Source organism: Diabrotica virgifera, chromosome 5 (assembly GCF_917563875.1).
Source record: "Diabrotica virgifera virgifera chromosome 5, PGI_DIABVI_V3a".
Lineage (NCBI taxonomy): Eukaryota > Metazoa > Arthropoda > Insecta > Coleoptera > Chrysomelidae > Diabrotica > Diabrotica virgifera.
Window position 1 is genome coordinate 204,935,987 of NC_065447.1, and position 21,589 is coordinate 204,957,575.

The following is a 21,589-nucleotide window of genomic DNA, read 5'->3' on the forward strand; positions in this document are numbered from 1 at the left end:
TGACCAGAAGTAGAACTGGAAGTCAATATTCTTCACTAATTTTGAATCATTTTTGCCAAACTTCCGGTCATAACTTTTTAACCGAAAATGATGTCAAAATCGAAACTAAATATTCGAGCTCGACTTTTCAATACTAGCGCCGATCAAAGAATAATCTGTCTGACCCCAAGAAAAAAATAAAGGAAGGATGAAAATTTGGGAATAGGTAGTTGAAATTGTCTAATATTATACAAGAAAAAGTTTACAATTCTACATCTCCCCATTTAAAAAAATTGGGATAACATTATAAAATAAAAAAATATACATTCAAAATAAGTCCGGAATTGGATAAAATGACTAACTCTAAGCAACTTTTGTTCGGAATGGGACGTTTCATCACCGCTGGTTCATCGCCGCTGGTTCATCGCCGCCAGTTCATCGCCAATCCATTTCATCGCCAGTAACTCAGATGATTTTGTATTATGGAGGACGACACGACACGACGTTAATTCAGTTCAAAACTTATGACAATTAAAAAGATAAAAAATCTTATTATATTAATTTACTTTCCCCTACTAATTTCTTAATTTACTTAATTTCTACTTCCCCTAAATTTGATACTAAATTATTCTATTTTCTACTTCTATTCCTACTTCTATTTATACTTCCCCTAAATTGATACTAAATTAATATTAAATTTGTGGCCTATTAAATTTAAATTTAAATGGTCTTGTAGGAATATATATTATGTTCAAAATGTAGTGTAAGGTTAGGTTAGGTTAGGTCATGTCCTATAATTCCTAATTAATATTAAAAATAAATAATAAATGTAACTGTAGAAAATTGGTCGGAAATTTGGAAATGAATCAGTTAGCGATTAATTAACTGGCGATGAATCGGCCGGCGATGAACTGGCGGCGATGAACTGGCGGCTATGAACTGGCGGCTATGAACTGGCGGCGATGAAACGTTGAAACGAAAATACAAACGATATTTTGAAGACGGAAATCACGATGACTACTACACTCCCTCTGGGGGGGCAATAAAGGACTGATCCCACATAATTTTAGTGAGTTTATAGTTGTTTTTAGTTCACTATTTATGTTTCTTTAGTGTGTCTCTCATTTGACTATTACCAGTTAAATAGATTTGAAAAACAAAAAAATTGTGCTACGAAAACTTTATTACTTCTATAAATAACACCCTAATAACTAAACCTATCACAGATATCTATTTAATATCACATAACAGTGCAACTCCACGCAATGTCCAGTGCCTCGGATTATGATCAGTTTCGAAATCTATGGATCCTACATATTTCTGATCAGTTCTTTGTGGTTTTCTATAAATTGGACATTCGTAGAGCTTCGGATCCTTACCAGCTGTAGTATTAATGGCAAAAATAAAAATAACCGGCATTTGTTCGTACAGAACTTTGGGTTTACTTTCTATCAATTTGCCACTTCGCCTGTCTAGGCCTGCTCCTTCCAAAAATAATCCGTGGACGTATACTCCTTCAGCTGGTCCTTCTTTGATGTCTTCTTTACTATGCCTGGTAATCATATTTTGAAGTACTACGGAGTCTAACGCCCAACCTTTGTGAGCTCTGGTTACGTCCTAAAATATATTTAGAGTCCATTAATTTAGTATTACACTGATTAACAAAAGAAAAATAAAGTGGTATCTCTCAATCAGTAATTTTAATTACTATGTAAATAGAGTAACTGTTTGTAAATTACTATAGAAGAAAAGTGTTTTATGGGAGGTGATTTGCATGTACATATTAGTAAAGAAAGAGCGGGAATAAAAAGAGTTGATGTAGGTTTGGGGATGGAAATGTTCCGTGGGTGGTTTACGGAATCAATTAAATGAAATTATAATAAATGTAAACACAACAAACTGTCAACATTATATTTATTTGTGTCGGTAAAATAGCGTGAATATTTCTCGAAAGAGGGTTTGTTATTCTTTGCGAGTGTGGTGGTGTGACTGCCCCGGGTGCCCGCTGTGACTATACTGAACGAGACCACAAACACTTTAATCTGTCTGGTGTTCTACCTTATGGCCAGATAGGCGACAATAATTTATTAGATCTAGCGTTTTAAAAGCTGAAAACATTTCTGTGGTTTTTAAGAAGTTGACATAAAGGGGCTGGCCCTTTATTTGGTACCGTAATCTATGAATTTGTGTTTCCCATGAAAAAGCCATTAATTTGATACATTCTGGTTTTGTATTTTGGAGCCAATCACATGTGAATTTTAAATGACCCATATTATTTTCGTTTAGAAAAGAAAGTTAATATTTAAAATTAGCAATTAAAAAAATAGTAAAATAATAATTGAAACGTGTCGCCACAGAAATAATAAAAAAGTGATGAAGAAAATAGTGGAATTGACTTTGCGGTGGTATGGCATATGTCTATCATTAATACGTTCTGTATGAAGACTCAAGACCAGTATGTTACCTATGTAAGCGGGGGAAGGGAAAGTTAGGTAGATTATGTGCTGTGCAGAAGTTAAAAGTAGACTGTTGGAAAAGTTTGAAGAAAAATATACGGTAAATTACAGGTGGGAAGCCAACAGATCCGTTGTGGTAAAAGTGACAGAGGAAGTCCTAGTCAAAGCATTTGGGTAAAGGCCTCTTGAGGACAAAGAAACTTGGTGGTGAAACTATGACGTGGAAAGTTTCAGGAGAAGAAAGAAACCAGAATTAATGACAGGTATGACAGGTCGAAAAGAGAGGAAATTAAAAATATGTACAAGGAAGCAAAGCGCGCTGTAACTATTGCTAAGGAAAGATCGTCTCCACCGCTGTATGGAGAGCTGGAAATGTCCGAAACGATAAAAAGGTTATACAACATTGTTAAAGCAAAAGACAAGTTGCCTTGGAGACAAATCAAAGGATTTGACTCACGTGCAGCAGATTAAGAATGTCGGTGGGAGAGGGTTAAGAACCGCTGTTAAAATAAAGCATAGATGGTATGATTACTTTAGAAAAGAGGAATAGATATAAAGACATAAAGATAAAGGCGACATTTAAGACTGTAAGAACTATAGCAAGGAAAGAGATCGGTTGGAAAGCCAAGAAAGCGCTGGGAAGACACAGTAAACAGCGACGCACAAGCCCTTTTAGGAGTCCGTGTATGGAGAAGAGCAGCCACAGACAAGCAAGGGTGGAGGCAAAAAATAAAGGAGGCCAAGGCTCAATTTGGGCTGTAGTGCCGCAGAAGAAAAAGAAGAACTATAGAGAGATACAGTTAATGTGGCACACAATGAAAATTTTGGAGAAAACTTTGGAGCGAACGTTAAGTAGAGATGATCTCCTATTTATAGGAGAAGATGAGTTTGGGTTTATGCCAGGAAGGAAGACAACAGATGCATTATTTGCTTTAAAACAGTTAACAGAAAAATACAGCGAGAAGAAAAGAGAGCTACATTTGGTATTTATAGATCTTGAGAGGTTATGGCTAGTTATGGATGTATTGAGAGAGAAGGTCAGGGGAGAGGCTCCTTGATCAATGCTATTTGCTGATAATATCGTGTTATTAGAGGAGAGTAAATGTTATACAGGGTGTAACAAAAATACAGGTCATAAATTAAATCACATATTGTCGGACCAAAAATAGTTCGATTAAATCTAACTTACCTTAGTACAACTATGCACATAAAAAAGTTACATCCCTTTGAAGTTACAAAATGAAAATGAGATTTTTTATTGAAAATGAACATTTGGCATTCTTACGGCAGAAACATCTTCAAAAAAAATTATAGTGAAATTTGTGCACCCCATAAAATTTGTATGGGGATTTTGTTCCCTTAAACCCGTCCAAACTTTTGTGTACGTTCCAATTAAATTATTATTGTGGTACCATCAGTTAAACACACTGTTTTTAAAACTTTTTGCCTCTTGTTACTTTCTCGCAAAGCCAGTTTTTATCGAGATATTTTGAATATTTGTCAAATCCACCACATATTTGTATAGGGTTAAGTACGGTGATTGGTAATAATATGAAAATTTATTTGTAATTTACATTTTTAGGTATCTTTTGAACCATATTAAAAAAGAAGCCACATCTCGATAAAAGGTGCCTTATCAAAAAAATATTAAGAGGCAAACAAGTTTTAAAAACACTGTTTAACCATTGATTGAAATATTAATACGGGAACATGTCCCATCCTTCAGTGAAAAACGTGGCACTAAGTATATCCTTCTTTCAAAAACGTGAATACGATCTTCAGTATCTTACAAACTGAAAAAAAGTGAAAAATACATTGGTCAACTGCTGCTGCCACTAGCGAAGTCACCGATTTTATTAAATTGAAAGTTCAGTTTCTATTTTACACAGCGCTCTGTTGCCACATCTAAGGAATGTCTTCCTAGTCATAAAAATTAAATGATTTTTGTAAAAATAGTTCTGAAATATAATATTTGAGTGGACGGTGGTATTTACATTGCTTCAAACAAATTTTTTGTAGGTTGATATACAGGGTGTCCAGAAACTCTACCGACAAACGAAGATAGGAGATTCCTCAGATAATTTTAAGACAATTTAACCCAATTCACCCAATTCACCCAGTTCAAAAATGCTTCCTAAGGGAGCTGAAGCTATTTGAAAATGGCGAAGCTATTTAAAAAACGCTTTTATTTAGAAAAACGAAATTTGGTACGGGTATTTTATCTTCTAGAGATAAATCGATTCCGTCCATTGCGAATTTCTAGTAACGGTCATAGGCGTAAGTTTTGGATAGGGCAACGGTTATTTTATCGCATAAATTTTTTGGCTTTAATTTTTAAGCAATTTTGACCATGGATTAATAAATTGAGAGGTATTTCAATAGTAAAAGGTACTCTTGCTTTAAACGGATGCACCGTTTTCTGAAAAAAATCGATTTGAAAATTTCTCGTTTTTTGAATTTAAAAAAAAAATTTAAAAAAGAATATTTAGAAAAACGAAAACTGGTATTTTTATTTATATACCAGAGATGAATCGATTTCATTAATTGCGAATTTCTACTACCGGTCATATGCGTCCGTTTTGGATAGGTAAACGGTGATTTTGTTGCATAACTTTTTTGTCTTTAATTTTTAAGCATTTTTGACACTAGATTATTAAATTATGAGGTACTCTAGTACTAAAAGTTATTCCTGCTTTAAGTTGGTAAAATACACCGATTTTTTTAAAACTTTTTTAATTTTTTTTTTCAAATTCAAGTAACGAAAAGTGTTCAAATCGATTTTTCTAGAAAACGGTGTGTCCTATCGACTTAAAACAAGAGTACTTTTAGTACTAAAACACTTCATAATTTAATAAACCTGAGTCAAAAATGCTTAAAAGCTAAAGACAAAAATGTTATGCGATGAAAAAACCGTTGTCCTACCTAAAACGGACGCCTATGACAGGTACTAGAAATTCGCAATGGATAAAATCGATTAAAATCTGGAAAATGAACAAGCGTAACAATTTTTGTTTTTCTAAATAGAAGCGTTCTGGAGGTATTTAAGAAAAACTAATTGCCAGGCGCCATCTTCAAATAGCTCTAGCTCCGTTAGGAAGAATTTTCGAACTGGGTGAATTGGGTTAAATTGTCTTAAAATTATCTGAGCAATCTCCTGTCTTCGTTTGTCGGTAGAGTTTCTGGACACCCTGTATATGTAACTGTCGTTCTATTTTTCCAAGATCGTATTACATGAACTGATCGGATTCCAGTCTGTGTTTGTTTTATTTGAGAGTCTATATTCATTTATATAAGATAAAGCCGGCGTATAATACAAACTTTATACTGGAATCAATCAACTACAATAAGAACAAATCTTGGAGATGGAAGCGATCAACGGAAGCGATCTAGATTCTACGAGGCGTTAGACAAGGTTGTATACTTTCACCTACAGGGTGGGGCATTAGTGTGATAAAGTCGCATTACTCGTTTGTCGTAAGAGATACGAAAAAAAGTTATTTAAGTAAAAGTTGGGGTACTGATAGGATCGTAACTTAAAAATATTTTCAAAAATACAGGGCCACCCGTATTGACAGGGTGACACAAATTTAAGTTTTTTTTAAATGGAACACTTTGTATATTTTACTCCTAAATGGAGAACGCCTAAACAACATCCGCTATGCAGATGACACCGTTATTTTTTCAGACAGTTTGAACAGTTTACAGCAACTAATAAACAAATAGGTCTGGATCCCGCGTATGAAAAAAAAGTTGATTAATAGCAAGCTGAAAATTTGTTAATAACTTAAGGGTGTCTAGGCGGATAAACTTTGATATATGGGAACACTGGAACAGGGGCAGTTTTAATTGTGGAACAGGTTAAAAATTTGGAACGGTCACACCACGAAAACGGCACATTTATTTTGTCCGACAGAACAGACTTAAACTCTCCGAACAGAGATTAAACTCTCATGCAAAAATCAGACTGCTATTTATCACCTGTCATAATTCCTGTCATTTGACATATTCTACATGTTCCACTCATTAAAACGCCCATTTGGTGATAAATAACAGTCTGATTTTTGCATGAGAGTTTAATCTCTGTTCGGAGAGTTTAAGTCTGTTCTGTCGGACAAAATAAATGTGCCGTTTTCGTGGTGTGACCGTTTCAAATTTTTAACCTGTTCCACAATTAAAACTGCCCCTGTTCCAGTGTTCCCATATATCAAAGTTTATCCGACTAGACACCCTTAAGCTATTAACAAATTTTCAGCTTGCTATTGATCAACTTTTTTTTTTCATACGCGGGATCCAGACCTAAAAGTAAATGAAGTAATAGTCCAGAGAATAAAGGGTTTTTGTCGGGCACTTGACCACTTGACCAGCCAGGTTGCAAATGGATTTTTTGAGTACTATATATATACCTAATACATTATAAATACAAAATGCCCTTTACAGTTCGGACGAGAATTTTAGTTATTAACAAATAGGGGTCAAAAATGGCAGTTTTTTCATTTAAATCGCTACAGGTAAAAATAGGGTAATTAAATTAAAATTATTTAGTAAATTAAAATAAAATTTAGAATTAAAAAAATAAAAATTAAAATATAGGTAAATTAAAATTATTTAGAGTATTTTTCTTTTAGCAGATGAGCAAAGGTTTAAGATGGCAGTTTTTGAATTTTTGTCCCATGATTTGTTGCTTCGGAAATTGCAAAATAAGACTAAAATTTTAGTCTTATTTTTTTTCGAATTTTTCGATGCACCCTAATGGGCAGTAGACTTAAGAGAGAAACGTTTATATAAAGAAGACGCGATGGGCAGAAATGAGTGACAAAGCAAAGTAAGGAAAAGCGACCCCTGAAAAGGTAAAAGTTGGTGAAGAAGAAGAAGATGTAAATTAAAGTCGCTCTCCACTCTTATTGTTTGTTATTATTGTGTTACACAGTTGAACAGTTGAGTTCGTTTGTTTAAATGATATATCATGTAGATTTATCTGAAATAAGAAATCTGCCATGTCTTTAACAAGGTTTCTATTAAAAAAATCGTAAAATTGAAAGTCAAACAAATATTTCTCAAATTAGAATACCTAATTAGTTATATTACGTTATTTTTACCTGTCTCATTGCGGTCAGAAAACCTTGCGGATTAAAGAAACCTGTCATCCAAAACACATTCGGTTTACCATTTTGACACCAAGTTCGGAATTGTGCATCTCGTTCCAACAATTCTGTGTACCAAAATCCTAAAGTGGCAGATTCCCACGATATCTTTAATAAATTACAATAAATTAAATAAAGCTTTGCTAAGGTTGGATAAGTTACCTTTTGCCATCTTTCCGGAATTCTGGCATCATACATAGAATCTAATGATGTTCGAAGATTTTGACTCATAACAATTGTTCCGTCTATTGCTAACTTTAAATCTGTTAAAGTGGACTTTACCTGAAAGGAAAAATATTTGTATAATTTACTCTTATTACATTATGACGTCAATAGATATTTTTATACGAAATTTATAACATAAAAATTGACAATATATGTATGTATCCCAAAATAGACAAAATTATAAAATAATAAAACACACTTCACATGGAGATTCTCTCGCTAATGGAGTAAAAGTCAATATGTATATCTAGCTCTATTTTTGGAGTACCATTAGAAAGGTGCTAAAGAATTAAAAGCACTTTGTAATAAATTATCAATATATTTTTTGGTTTCATGTTATAGATAGTCAACTTGAAATAATATTAAGAGCGTAGGCGCAAAATTTCGGGCCAATGCTGTTTAAATGTATTCATTTTTTTCAAATCCTGTAAAAACTAATAAATATTTTTGAGAAATTTAAACGCAGAATGAAATATTACATTATTACCGACGACCGAAAGTCCCTTAGAATAAACAAAAAGTTTCTTTTGAATGAGCTATTTGAAATAAAAATCACATTAAATTGTCTCTTTCTTTTTTCACCCCTGTAACTTATATTATTAAAATAAACATTATATGTTTCAGGGACTTTTGACTCTCGATAATAACGTAATCTTTCATCCTGCGTTTATATTTTTGAAAAATACTTATTAGTTTTTTCAGGATTCGAAAAAAAAATGAGTACAGTTAAAAAGCCATTTGTCTGAAATTTTGCGATCAAATAAACTGATATTATAAGGATAATATAAATATCAGATAATATGACTCATTGTCATCATCAGTGGTGCTACAGACTCAGTTGAGCCTCGACCTTCCCCTGTCTATTTCGCTAGTCGTTTCTTTTCATCGCCAACAGTTGAGGATTTGCTGCTCCCATCTTCCTTGTCGGCCTCGTCCACACCGTCCCTCCATCTCAGTTTTGGTCTACCTCTACTTCTATTTTTTATGGGAACCGCGAATAGGGTTCATCTGAGTGGATAATTTTCATTTGCTCTTGACGCATGTCTAGCCCATTTAAGCCTACCTATTTTTATAAAGGATATTACATCTCTACTATTAACCATTCTACTATATTTTTCATTTATTCGAAATGATATCTCCAAATATCTTTCTCATAGATTGTAGGTACCCATTATCCTTTTGAAGACGAGCAGACGATTTGCGTCTGTTTTGGAGATGATTCATGTTTCACTTAACCTATATAAGAGCACTGGTAGGATGAGTGTTGTACAATATATGAGTGGAAATTGATATTAAAACATAAAATTGTGGTTTAATCCCAGTAAAAATAGTAAATGGTTTTAATTCGCAAATATATTGATTTTTTTTTCCAATTTATTTAACAATCAGTTAAAGTTATGACTTTCTTAGGCTATGACATGTAGGTAAGAATTCCAATGAAAACTTTCCTTTCTAAATTATCAACAAATGTATAGATAGTACTACTAGTAAAATAAAGTAACACTTAAAATAGTTCTAATTTATCTAAAATCTATTTGGTAAGTCAGTTGGTTTATAACGCTTAAGTCTGCGAACTTCACCCTCCGTGTTTAATAATTCACTCACGAAATCATTTGGATGCGCACTAAGTCTTTCTTCATACTTTTCACTGTATTTGCTGATTTCTTCTTTGATGCTGGGAACTTTCAAGTCTCTCTCTATTATTGCATTGGAGACGTACCATGGGGCGTTTACTATGGTTCTTAATGCCTTATTTTGAAAACGTTGCATGATTTCCAAGTTAGAGTTGCTGGCTGAGCCCCATAGCTGTATGCCATACGTCCATATGGGTTTAAGTATGGCTTTGTATACCACTAATTTATTTTCAATTGACAGTCTTGAATGTCTGCCCAGAATCCAGTACATTTGTTGAAGTTTGAGTCCAAGTTGCTTTCTTTTGGTGAAGATGTGTTTTCTCCATGTTAGTCTTTTATCTAGATGTATGCCCAGGTATTTGGTTGTATCTACTTGTACTAATTGTTTGTTGTTTATGTATACTAGTAGACAGTCTCTTCGCATGGTAAATGTCATGTGGATCGATTTTGTTTCATTAGATTTTATTTTCCATTTTTTTTAACCATTTTTCTATTTTATTTAAGTGGGCTTGTAAGTTATGTTAATCTCTTTGGGGGACTGTGTGAGATGCGATAATACCTGTGTCATCTGCGAATGTTGCGACTGTTGTCAATCTAGTTGTAGGTAGGTCAGCAGTAAATAACAGGTATAGTAAGGGACCGAGTACACTACTTTGTGGGTCACCGGATTTTATTTTAAATATTTCTGAGCGAGCAACTTGTTGTTTTACTAATGAAAAGCGATCTGTCAGATACAATTTTATAATTAAATAATATTGATACGGAATATTTTTCTTCAGCTTATGGAGGAGACCTGTATGCCACACTTTGTCGAATGCTTGGCTAATATCTAGAAAAGCTGCACTACAGTACCTCTTGTTTTATAGATCATTGCTGATTTGTTTGACTATACGATGTGTTTGTTCTATTGTTCCATGTTTGCTACGAAAACTAAATTGGTGTTCTGGAATTCATCTTGTTTCTTTATTATTGGTTCTAATCGACGTAGAAACATTTTTTCAAATAGCTATAGGTAAGAGAATAATGGGTCTATATGAGTTCAGTTCTTTGGGGCCTTTTCCTGGTTTTTGTAATATTATGATCTCTGCTACTTTCCACTAATTGGGAAAATGTGCATACGTAAGTATTGCATTATATATATATATATATATATATATATATATATATATATATATATATATATATATATATATATTGTTATATTTCTATTTGATATAAAAATTAAAATTTGATAATTATAAACAAAATTCACTTTAATATAAAATATTTTCAATTTTCTCAACCACGGGCATATAAATTTAAAACAACCTGTATACAACAAATTGTTATATTTAATTTTAAGAAGTGATTAAATAAGACTCAATTGAAATCGTTAATAGGTCATTATCGTTGTTCGCGGAAGGTCGTTCGTTATCATCATTAGCCGATGCTAAATAAGACTAAGTGGAAATAGAGAATAGGTCATAAAAATTTGTATATAGTAGAAAGTAATTTTAGAATGGGAATTAACTATTTTCTTTGAAATCCATTAAGCATATTTAGAAAGTTTAAAAATTGGTTTTGAGGAATACTGCGAATGAGAGTTGGTGGTGGAAGTTTTGATTTGTGAATCTGGAAGGGATATTTAGAAAGTAGGGGAATGAATGACAAATAGAGATCAGAATGTTTTGAGCTGTCGAGAAGTGAAGTCGAGTAGTAGACGGTAGTGTACGGAGAGTGAGAAAGCCTGTGTAGTTCCGTGAGTGTGGAGTATCTATCGTAGAACGAGAGGTAGGCCAGGTTGAGAGTAAAAGAACCTCCTTGAGCCAAGAGTTCCCGGTAGCTGATTGCAGTTTCGAAAAAGGTAGAACACAGCATCACGACAGAAGCAGGAAACGAGAGCTATACGAGCTAGTTTCAGAGGAGAACATTACTGGAAGCCAGGACGAGGTTTGGATTGCAGCCAAGGATAGCAGGAAACGGGTCTTGTGTGAAGACATTCTCAGTGCACCAGAAAAAGGTCAGTCTCATTTGTTTGGACATGAATGTATGGGTTTTTCGTAGTAAATACCACATTTAAAATTGAAGAAACATAATCAATAATATCAGAAAAGCTTCATCAAACTTAAATAGAATTGTTGCTAATAAATCATAATAGTTAAATGTTAATAAAAACTTTCAATTGGAAATCAAAAGAAAATAAGATTCCCATGTGTAAATGTTATGTTTAAGAAAAATAAGATATAGCAAATATTAAGCAGTGATTGCCATTTAAATAAAATAAACAATATTTTGATTACAATTGTAACCCATATGTGTTATTATTTTACTCTTTTCTTTCCTATCCCGATTAGGAACCATTAAGAAATACTTAGAAGCCACGTATGTAAGTAATTAATTTTATAAAAAGCCCTGAGATTGAAAACATATTGATATGTGATCTGGTAAATTAATTAGATTATTATTAATGCATTGATTAAATTAAATGACATATAAAAATATTATCTCATATCAATAATCAAGATCACATCAACTGTCGTCCAACGTGGAGGGCATTGTAAAGTATTTCTAGTGGCAAATTTGAAGGATAGAAAGAGTAAAGCCGGTATTTGAAAATTTATATGCCTGTGGTAAAAAGTGAGATACTTACATTTGATAACATAAAATTTTAGATCTCTTTAGGTACAAATTTTACATAACTGATTTAATATTTTGTTTTTACGATATTTACATTTGATATATTTATTGACAATTTATAATATTTGGGTGAGAAAAAGTCGTCTTGGTAACATACTAGTAAAATTTCATATTTGGCGGGGACAGTACTTCTTGAAAACAAATGTCTGTGACAAGAAGCCAAAGCAAAGACAACAAAAAACAAAAAGAACATTCAAATCAAGAGAATAATTCAGACCAAGAAGATATTTTAGACACGACAATCATGGCATCAGAACAGCAAGAATTATCAGGAATAGATAAATTATTACAAATGATGCAACTCCAGTCACAAAAAATGGATAAAAATCAGGAAGAAACATCAAAGAAAATGGATGAATCACAACAAAAAATGGATCAAAAAATGGATGAAACACAAAAAAAAATGGATGAAAATCAACGTGAAACGAAACAAGCCATGGAAGAAACATCAAAGAAAATGGATAAAGTGGATCAAAAAATGGATGAAACACAACAAAAAATGGATGAAACACAACAAAAAATGGATGAAACACAACAAAAATTGGATCAAAAAATGGATGAAACACAACAAAAAATGAAACAAGCAATAGAAGAGAACAACAAGAAAATGGAGGAACGCATAGAAAAGTATGAAGTGAAAATTAAAGATCACATGCAAGAACAAGAAATGAGAATGAAGGACCACATGAAAGAACAAGAAATGAAAATTCAAAATAAAATGAAGGAGTTAACGAATTGCCAGAAAAAAGAAATGGAAAGTTTGGAAAACAAGTTGGAAAATGCTATTCAAGTAGACAGAGAAGAAGTGGAAAAAAGAATCACAGGAATAGAAAAACAAGTCACCGAAAACAGGACGCAACAGAATGTCGGAGAAAGAAGAGAAATGGTTATACATAGCACAGATGACGTGAAGATAAGGTTTGGCGGGGATGTAAGAAGATTACACCCAGTGCCGTTCATAAATAGCCTGAAAAAGAAAATACAGCACATCGGAAATTTCGAAACAGCAAAAGAAACTATCAGAAACCATCTCAAATATGAAGCAAGCCTATGGTTCGATAGCAAAGAAGAAGAATTCGGCAATTGGCAACAATTTGAACAAAAATTTTTGAATTATTTCTGGGGAAAGGTCCAACAATTGGAAATTAACAAGGAATTGCAAAATGGGAAATACAATGATAGGATGGGTGTATCAGAAAGGACATATGCTTTGCAAATTTACAATAATGCAAAGCATTTACAATATAATTACTCATCGGAACAATTAGTCGAACTGATTGCAAGACATTTCGAGGAAACGCTGGAAGACCATATCACATTGCAAAATTACAAAGACATAGATAGTTTATGCCAATTCCTACAAATAAGAGAATCACGTCTAAGAGAAAGAAAATCAAGAAGGTCGCGAGAAGATTACAGGCCCCGAGAAACACAAGATTACAGAGATAGAAATCAAAATAGGAGGGACTATACAAGACGAGATTTTAATCCCAGAAGGGAAAACGAAAATAGAGACAACGGAAGAGGAAATTATGAACAAAGAAATAGGCAATGGAATGAGGATAGAAATCGAGAATACCAGAATAGAAACACCACACGCTCAAATCAAGAAAACAGAAATAATGGTAGACAAAATGAACAGGGATATCGAGAAAACCGAAACAGATCCGACAGACCAAGAGAAAATAGAAGAGAAGTAAATAATACCCAGACAGATGAATATGACGGAGAGAGACATTATGACGAAAATATAAACAACGATGAGCAACCGGCGTCTTTTCACGACGGCGCTCACTAAAAACCAAAAATCAAACAGGAATCTTTTGTCACCCCAAGGAGTTTATTAAATTGGCAGGAAACAACGAAAAGAAAAATGGAGTTAATTTAAAATTTGTGGATGGATTTATCAACGAGAAACCAATTAAAATTATGATAGACACTGGATCTGAAATAACATTGGTCAACAGAAAACTAATAGAAGAAGTTAACTTAACAAATTTAATTTACAAAATACCTAGGGTAAATTTAGTGGGCGCAAACAAACGGACATTGGCAACTATAAATGAAGGCATACGAGTAATGGTACGACTGGGTAAGAATATGTATGCACTACAATGTGTAATAATGCCAAATATGTCACATGACATGATAGTAGGAGTTGACGAATTGGCAGAAAAACATGTAGTGATAGATTTTAAAAATAATACGATGAAACTAACAGAAGAAAAAGAAAAAGAACAGGACAAGGAACATGAGAAACAAATTACGGACGAATCAGGTAAAGAACAAACAGTGGAAATGAATTTGGCAGCGAAGCAAGGACAAAGAAGAAAAAGGAGAAAAGGTCAGAAAAAGATAAAAGAAAATGAAACCTGTGGCTCCTCAAAAGAAGAGTTGAGCCCAGAAGAAGAAAATTTGAGAGTATCAGAAACAAAGGAAACCTGGGATTCCTCAAAAGAAGAGACGGGCTCAGGAGAAGAAGAAATAAAGCTAAAAAATGAAAGTGAAAAGAATATGATTGAAACAGTGGTATTTGAAGAGGAGGTATATGCAAACGAGGATGCAGAATGCACGGTAAACATGTGTGAAGAATCTGAGAAAAAAGACAGAAAATTGATATGTGGAGAAGGGAAAGAAAAAGAATTGCGGTTGATGTTAAGAAACTACGAAAATTTGATCAATGAGGAAAACAGAGTGGCTAAAAAGTACGAACATTCATTTGAGGTGAAAAACTTGGGAAATTTTCGATCAAAAACTTACCCGATTCCATACAAGTATCGACAAGAGGTGAAAGAAGAAATAAATAAAATGTTGGAAGATCAAATCATCGAAAGATGTGATTCACCATATGTTAACCCGATTGTGATAGTAAAGAAAAGCAGTGGAGAATTGAGATTATGTTTAGATGCCAGGAATATCAACCAGCACACTGTATCACAATATGAATCACCTCTAAACATCGAGGCCATTTTTGGAAGAATCACCGGGTCACACATATTTTCGAAAATTGACTTAAAACACAGTTTTTGGTTGATACCGTTAGCTGAAAAGTGTAGAAACTACACCGCTTTTTCTATTGATGGTATTGTCTACCGGTTTAAGGTAGTGCCGTTTGGATTGCAGAGTGCTTGTGCTGCACTTGTCCGAGCTCTACATACCATTTTGAATCGCCACGAAGATTTCATAGTTCATTATATCGATGATTTATTAATTTTTTCACAAGATACTCAGAGTCATCTGAAACACATAGAAATAATTCTGGAAGAATTGGACACAGCGGGATTGAAATTAAACATTGAAAAATGTCAATTTTTTCAAAAAGAAGTCATTTATTTGGGTTTTCAATTGGACACCAAAACAGTAAGATTATCCGAAGACAGAGTCAAGCTCATAGATGAATACCCAAGACCAACGAATTTGAAAACATTGAGAGGTTTTCTTGGCACGATTAATTATTTTAAAAAACTGATCCCCGATTTGAGCCAAAAGGAAATCCCTCTGATAAAGTTGCTTAAAAAAGGAATAAAATGGAATTGGAAAGAAGAACAGGAGGAAGCTTTCGAAACATTAAAACGAGAATTCGCAAAAGGAACGAAAATATACCACCCCATTTACAATTTACCTTTTATACTCCGAACTGATGCGTCCATACAAAAATTTGCAGGAGTTCTGTCTCAAATACAAAACGACCAAGAAGTGCCGATATGTTTTATATCGCGAGTGACTAAAACACATGAGAGAAAATATAGTGTTACAGAATTGGAGTTTGCCAGTGTACTATATTGCGTAAACAAATTGAGGTTTTACTTATTGGGAGCAAAATTCACAATCGAAACAGACCATGCAGCTTTAGTACATATCATGAAGAATAGATTAGTAAATAATAGAATACATAGAGGCATTCTATTATTACAGGAGTATGATTTTGAGTTCCGATATATAAAAGGAAAAGACAACATAATAGCCGACGCTCTAACACGGGATGAGGACACGGGAAAAAAGGAAACAATTACTCTACAGGTGGGACTAAATAGATTAATACAAGAAGAAGGGATATATTCGTTAAATGAGATAAGGACAAACCAAGAAGACCTAGAGGAAAGAGAGAAAAGAAGAGCGGAAGTAGAAAATGACATATATTTTAAGAGAATAGACGGAAAGGAACTATATTTAGTGACACAGACATTGGCCGAAAAGATAATAAAGAAATTACATGAGGACAATGGGCATATCGGTAGCAGAAAAGTTTGGCTCGTTTTTAGGGAAAATTACATCAGCCGACAGGATTACCGCATTGCAAAGGAAATTACCCAGAAGTGCGATGTATGTCAAAAATATAAGAGTCGGAATTTCAAAAACGAAAATGTTGCCAAAAATATTGAAGCCCGAAACAAACTAGACATTGTAGCAATAGATATGTTAAGCGATCTAATTATGACCACTAAAAGGAACAAACATATTCTGGTAATGGTGGATGTGTTTTCAAAATACGTAAAATTATATAGTTGCCGCACCACAAAGGGGGAGGAAATATTAAGAAAAATCGACAATTTTATAGCCATAGTAGGAACACCAAAAAAGATTCTACTGGACAATGCAACGTATTTCCGAAATGATCGTTTCAAAGGACAACTTCGAGAACGAGGAATAGAGACAAATTTTGTCAGCATCAGGCATCCACAGAGTAATCCTTCGGAACGATTCATACAGGAAGTGACGAAATTTCTTCGCATTGCAACAGATGGTCAACATCGCCACTGGGACAGGAAAATGGCGGAAATAGAAAGGTATCTAAATACAATTCCGAGCACAGTAACAAAGGAGACCCCAGAATACATCATGAAGGGTGTAATGCCGATAAGGCCATGGGAAGACCAAGAGCCAAAAGAATATCAACAGGTGATTGAAACCGTACAGAGAAGATTACGGCGAAGCAACGAAAAATATATCCAAAGACAGGAACAAAATAGAAAAAGAAGACCAGTGACTTTCCAAAAGGGTGAAAAAGTACTCGTGAGGGCATTACGAGTATCAAATCTTCCTGGGGGCATTTGCGCAAAGTTGATGCCTGTTTTCGAAGGCCCGTATATCGTGAATAATGAAAATGGGATAAATAGTTATGAGTTGAGGCACAGGAACTCGGAAAAGATCCGAGGAATTTATAATATTCACGATGTATACAAATATCACGAATAAAAGACAGAATTACATGAAGTAGATAGTAAGTTAGGGTATAAGACATAGATTAAAGTAAGAAAATATACAGGGAGTTGGTTTTTGCCTCGAGAAAATTTATTTAAAAATGCAGATAAATTTTATCGAATACAAGGCGGGGATTTGTTATATTTCTATTTGATATAAAAATTAAAATTTGATAATTATAAACAAAATTCACTTTAATATAAAATATTTTCAATTTTCTCAACCACGGGCATATAAATTTAAAACAACCTGTATACAACAAATTGTTATATTTAATTTTAAGAAGTGATTAAATAAGACTCAAGTGAAATCGTTAATAGGTCATTATCGTTGTTCGCGGAAGGTCGTTCGTTATCATCATTAGCCGATGCTAAATAAGACTAAGTGGAAATAGAGAATAGGTCATAAAAATTTGTATATAGTAGAAAGTAATTTTAGAATGGGAATTAACTATTTTCTTTGAAATCCATTAAGCATATTTAGAAAGTTTAAAAATTGGTTTTGAGGAATACTGCGAATGAGAGTTGGTGGTGGAAGTTTTGATTTGTGAATCTGGAAGGGATATTTAGAAAGTAGGGGAATGAATGACAAATAGAGATCAGAATGTTTTGAGCTGTCGAGAAGTGAAGTCGAGTAGTAGACGGTAGTGTACGGAGAGTGAGAAAGCCTGTGTAGTTCCGTGAGTGTGGAGTATCTATCGTAGAACGAGAGGTAGGCCAGGTTGAGAGTAAAAGAACCTCCTTGAGCCAAGAGTTCCCGGTAGCTGATTGCAGTTTCGAAAAAGGTAGAACACAGCATCACGACAGAAGCAGGAAACGAGAGCTATACGAGCTAGTTTCAGAGGAGAACATTACTGGAAGCCAGGACGAGGTTTGGATTGCAGCCAAGGATAGCAGGAAACGGGTCTTGTGTGAAGACATTCTCAGTGCACCAGAAAAAGGTCAGTCTCATTTGTTTGGACATGAATGTATGGGTTTTTCGTAGTAAATACCACATTTAAAATTGAAGAAACATAATCAATAATATCAGAAAAGCTTCATCAAACTTAAATAGAATTGTTGCTAATAAATCATAATAGTTAAATGTTAATAAAAACTTTCAATTGGAAATCAAAAGAAAATAAGATTCCCATGTGTAAATGTTATGTTTAAGAAAAATAAGATATAGCAAATATTAAGCAGTGATTGCCATTTAAATAAAATAAACAATATTTTGATTACAATTGTAACCCATATGTGTTATTATTTTACTCTTTTCTTTCCTATCCCGATTAGGAACCATTAAGAAATACTTAGAAGCCACGTATGTAAGTAATTAATTTTATAAAAAGCCCTGAGATTGAAAACATATTGATATGTGATCTGGTAAATTAATTAGATTATTATTAATGCATTGATTAAATTAAATGACATATAAAAATATTATCTCATATCAATAATCAAGATCACATCAACATATATATATATATATATGTGTTATTGCCATGATTGTTTTCTTAGTTACGTTTTGCAGGATTTTTCCAGTGACGAGGTCATATCCAGATATTGAATATAAAAATAAATATATAACCATAAAATAAAAATTCTATTTTTTTTCAGTTGCAATGCTAAGGCAAAACAACTATTTTTCACTTAGATTACGGAGCGCAGTCCAGCACTCTGAATCGTCGATTTAGAGTGCTGGACTGCTTTTCAGAAGTTTTTGAATTCCCTCTTGTCTTCTTCGCTTCAGCATTCATCTGGCTTGCAATTTCTAGAAGCCATGGTGGTGTCACCAGGGAAATGGACCAATAAGTTTTCAATTTAAAAATCCTTTAGTAATATTTTTAATATTTTTCAATATTATAAATGTTGCTATTAGGATTGAAAACTTTACCTTACCTTTTAAATATATTATAACCTTTTTTTTAATAGTAATCTCAAGATAAATTCCTAAATAAGATTATATTTGATATCTTAAAATATAAGCTAAAAGTATTATTTTATACCTCTTTAAGTACTCGTTGAATTCTGTCAACTTCTTGTCTTAGGAAAATATTCATCGGCAGCAAAGGTCCCATTCTTTGAAGAGCTTCTTTAACCTCAAAGCTATTGTACTGATTTGGTAATTTCTCGAGCATATCTTCAGCTAGACAGTACACGACACTTTCTCTGGTTTCACCACCACCTCCACCTCCTTCTTTAGGTTGAACATTGAGAATTGTGTCGAGGATACCTACAAAAGTATTCGACTAGTTTGTTGTGGTCAACTTATAATCTCTATCAAACTATTTTATATTTACTAAATTGTATATATTCACATAATATGTTATATCTTCCGTATATATACTTATGTGCAAAATCCTAAACGAACTAAATTAACAAACACAAATCATACACAACAGTGGCGACGCGTGACTTTTTCTAAAGTGTTACCAAAACCAAATATTAAATATATACCAGATATATTATATATTATCTATATATATAATGTATTTTATAAATATTTTTATATATACAGTGTTCCCATACATCAAAGTTTGTTCGACTAGACACCGTGAATTTTCAGCTTGCTATTAATCAACTTTTTTTTGGTACGCGCGATCCAGGTCTATTATAAAAATAGATGAAATAAAATTAAAAAATTAAAAATTTAAGAAATTATATAAAGTATCTACAAACTAAAAACATATTTGTTGTTTTTAGGTAAAATATGTATTATATCACCTTTATACTTTATTAAAAAATCCAAATTGTATAATTAGTATACTAATCAGTACATTCATTTGTCATTTTTAGCCTAAAATATTAAATAATTTTTATTTTATTGATTATACACTACAATGTACTGTATAATCAATATTATTATATGTCATATTATAATAATGTTGTTGTTAATTAATATATTTCGACAAGTAATTAAAATCGATTAATATGATTTATATAGGATAAAAAGGTATAGATATATTATCTGTATAATAAGCAAGTACAGTTACAAGTTATAAACTAATAATTAATAATGCATATTATGCAATAATCGAATCCAAAGGGCCGGTACGGTTAACTAACCGGAGTTTAATCGAGAAAATACCGGCCCTAAGAATAACAGACTTCATAAATGGAATTATAATTATTACCTATAATTATAATAATAATTAAAATTGCATTTATTAAGTCTGATATTCTTACGGTCGGTATTCTCTGTCCCGATAGACACCGGCCCTACTTAGCGTCACCAAATTAAAATTTGGTAACACCAATACGCGGTTTCAGAGCCATCGTCCCCGCAAAATTTTCAGAGACGATCCAGTCAAAGATCCTACTATCGTTGCCACTCACAGAAGTGGTAAACGGCGCGGCGCACGGTAAGGGCACAGTATAATAAATATGGAACCTCTTTATACTGTGGTAAGGGCGTATTATATATAATAACGTGCAACCGGTTTTACATAAACTCGCTGATATTTTCGTGCGTCTAGTTGGCTATTTTACTGATTTAGGTAGATACTATTAACAAATATTTCTATTTTTAAAAAATATAAATGAAATTATTTCATAGTAGTCATACAATATTTATTTACCAAATTTTAACTGTTACCAATGGTAACAATGGTTACATGGACGCTTCGCCAGTGATACACAATCATAAAATAAAGAAAGGACCCCGCAGAGACCTTATGGGAAATGGCTCTCTGTCAAATGTTCTGAAACTTTGGGTTCTGGTAGTCCTTGATGTATAGAACAAAAGACTCAATGGGCGCGCAGCTGCCAAAAATCATGGTTTTAAGATATAAGCCTCTGAAATCATAAGTACAGTGAGGACGTTTGAGTTGGAATAAATTCATTTATCGCCAACCGTCACTAAAGTCATTCATTATTGTACTCATTTGCCCTCATTTTGAGGCAGTAAAGTAACACTTTATTGTACTGAAAGAAGAATTTTACTTTACCTGCCGCGATTAATCAATGTGTGTGTGCTATCGGATTTCTTGACTGTGGACTTAATCCATTAGCCGAACCAAATTTGTTTACTAACTAAAATCTTATGAGATATCTGTTATACTCTCATTATATTTTTGAATATGAATGACCTATTTGATAATAATGATTTACAAATATAAGTACTTATTATTTTAATGATAGCTTCTTTCATTTTTTTTTTATATATATATACACAAATTTTTTTTTTTTTTATTATTATTTTTTTTTTCTTTTTTTTCCTTTTTTTTTTTAATTATTTTAATTTTTTTTTTTTTGTAATTTATTTATATATATATTTTTTTTTATTTATTTATTAT

At 32.9% G+C, this 21,589-nt stretch overlaps 1 protein-coding gene across 1 annotated transcript in view; it reads right to left on the reverse strand.

Moving 5' to 3' along the window:
• Positions 1–1,158: 1,158 nt before the first annotated feature.
• LOC126885269 (dynein axonemal heavy chain 5) overlaps positions 1,159–21,589 on the reverse strand; it is a 356,025-nt gene continuing 335,594 nt past the window's right edge. Inside the window, exons 56-59 of the mRNA XM_050651757.1 lie at positions 19,301–19,527; positions 7,739–7,858; positions 7,532–7,684; positions 1,159–1,596 (exon numbers count right to left, since the gene is read on the reverse strand). Of these exons, the coding sequence (XP_050507714.1) occupies positions 1,210–1,596; positions 7,532–7,684; positions 7,739–7,858; positions 19,301–19,527 (887 nt within the window). The 3' untranslated portion in view covers positions 1,159–1,209. The remainder of the gene's footprint in view (positions 1,597–7,531; positions 7,685–7,738; positions 7,859–19,300; positions 19,528–21,589) is intronic.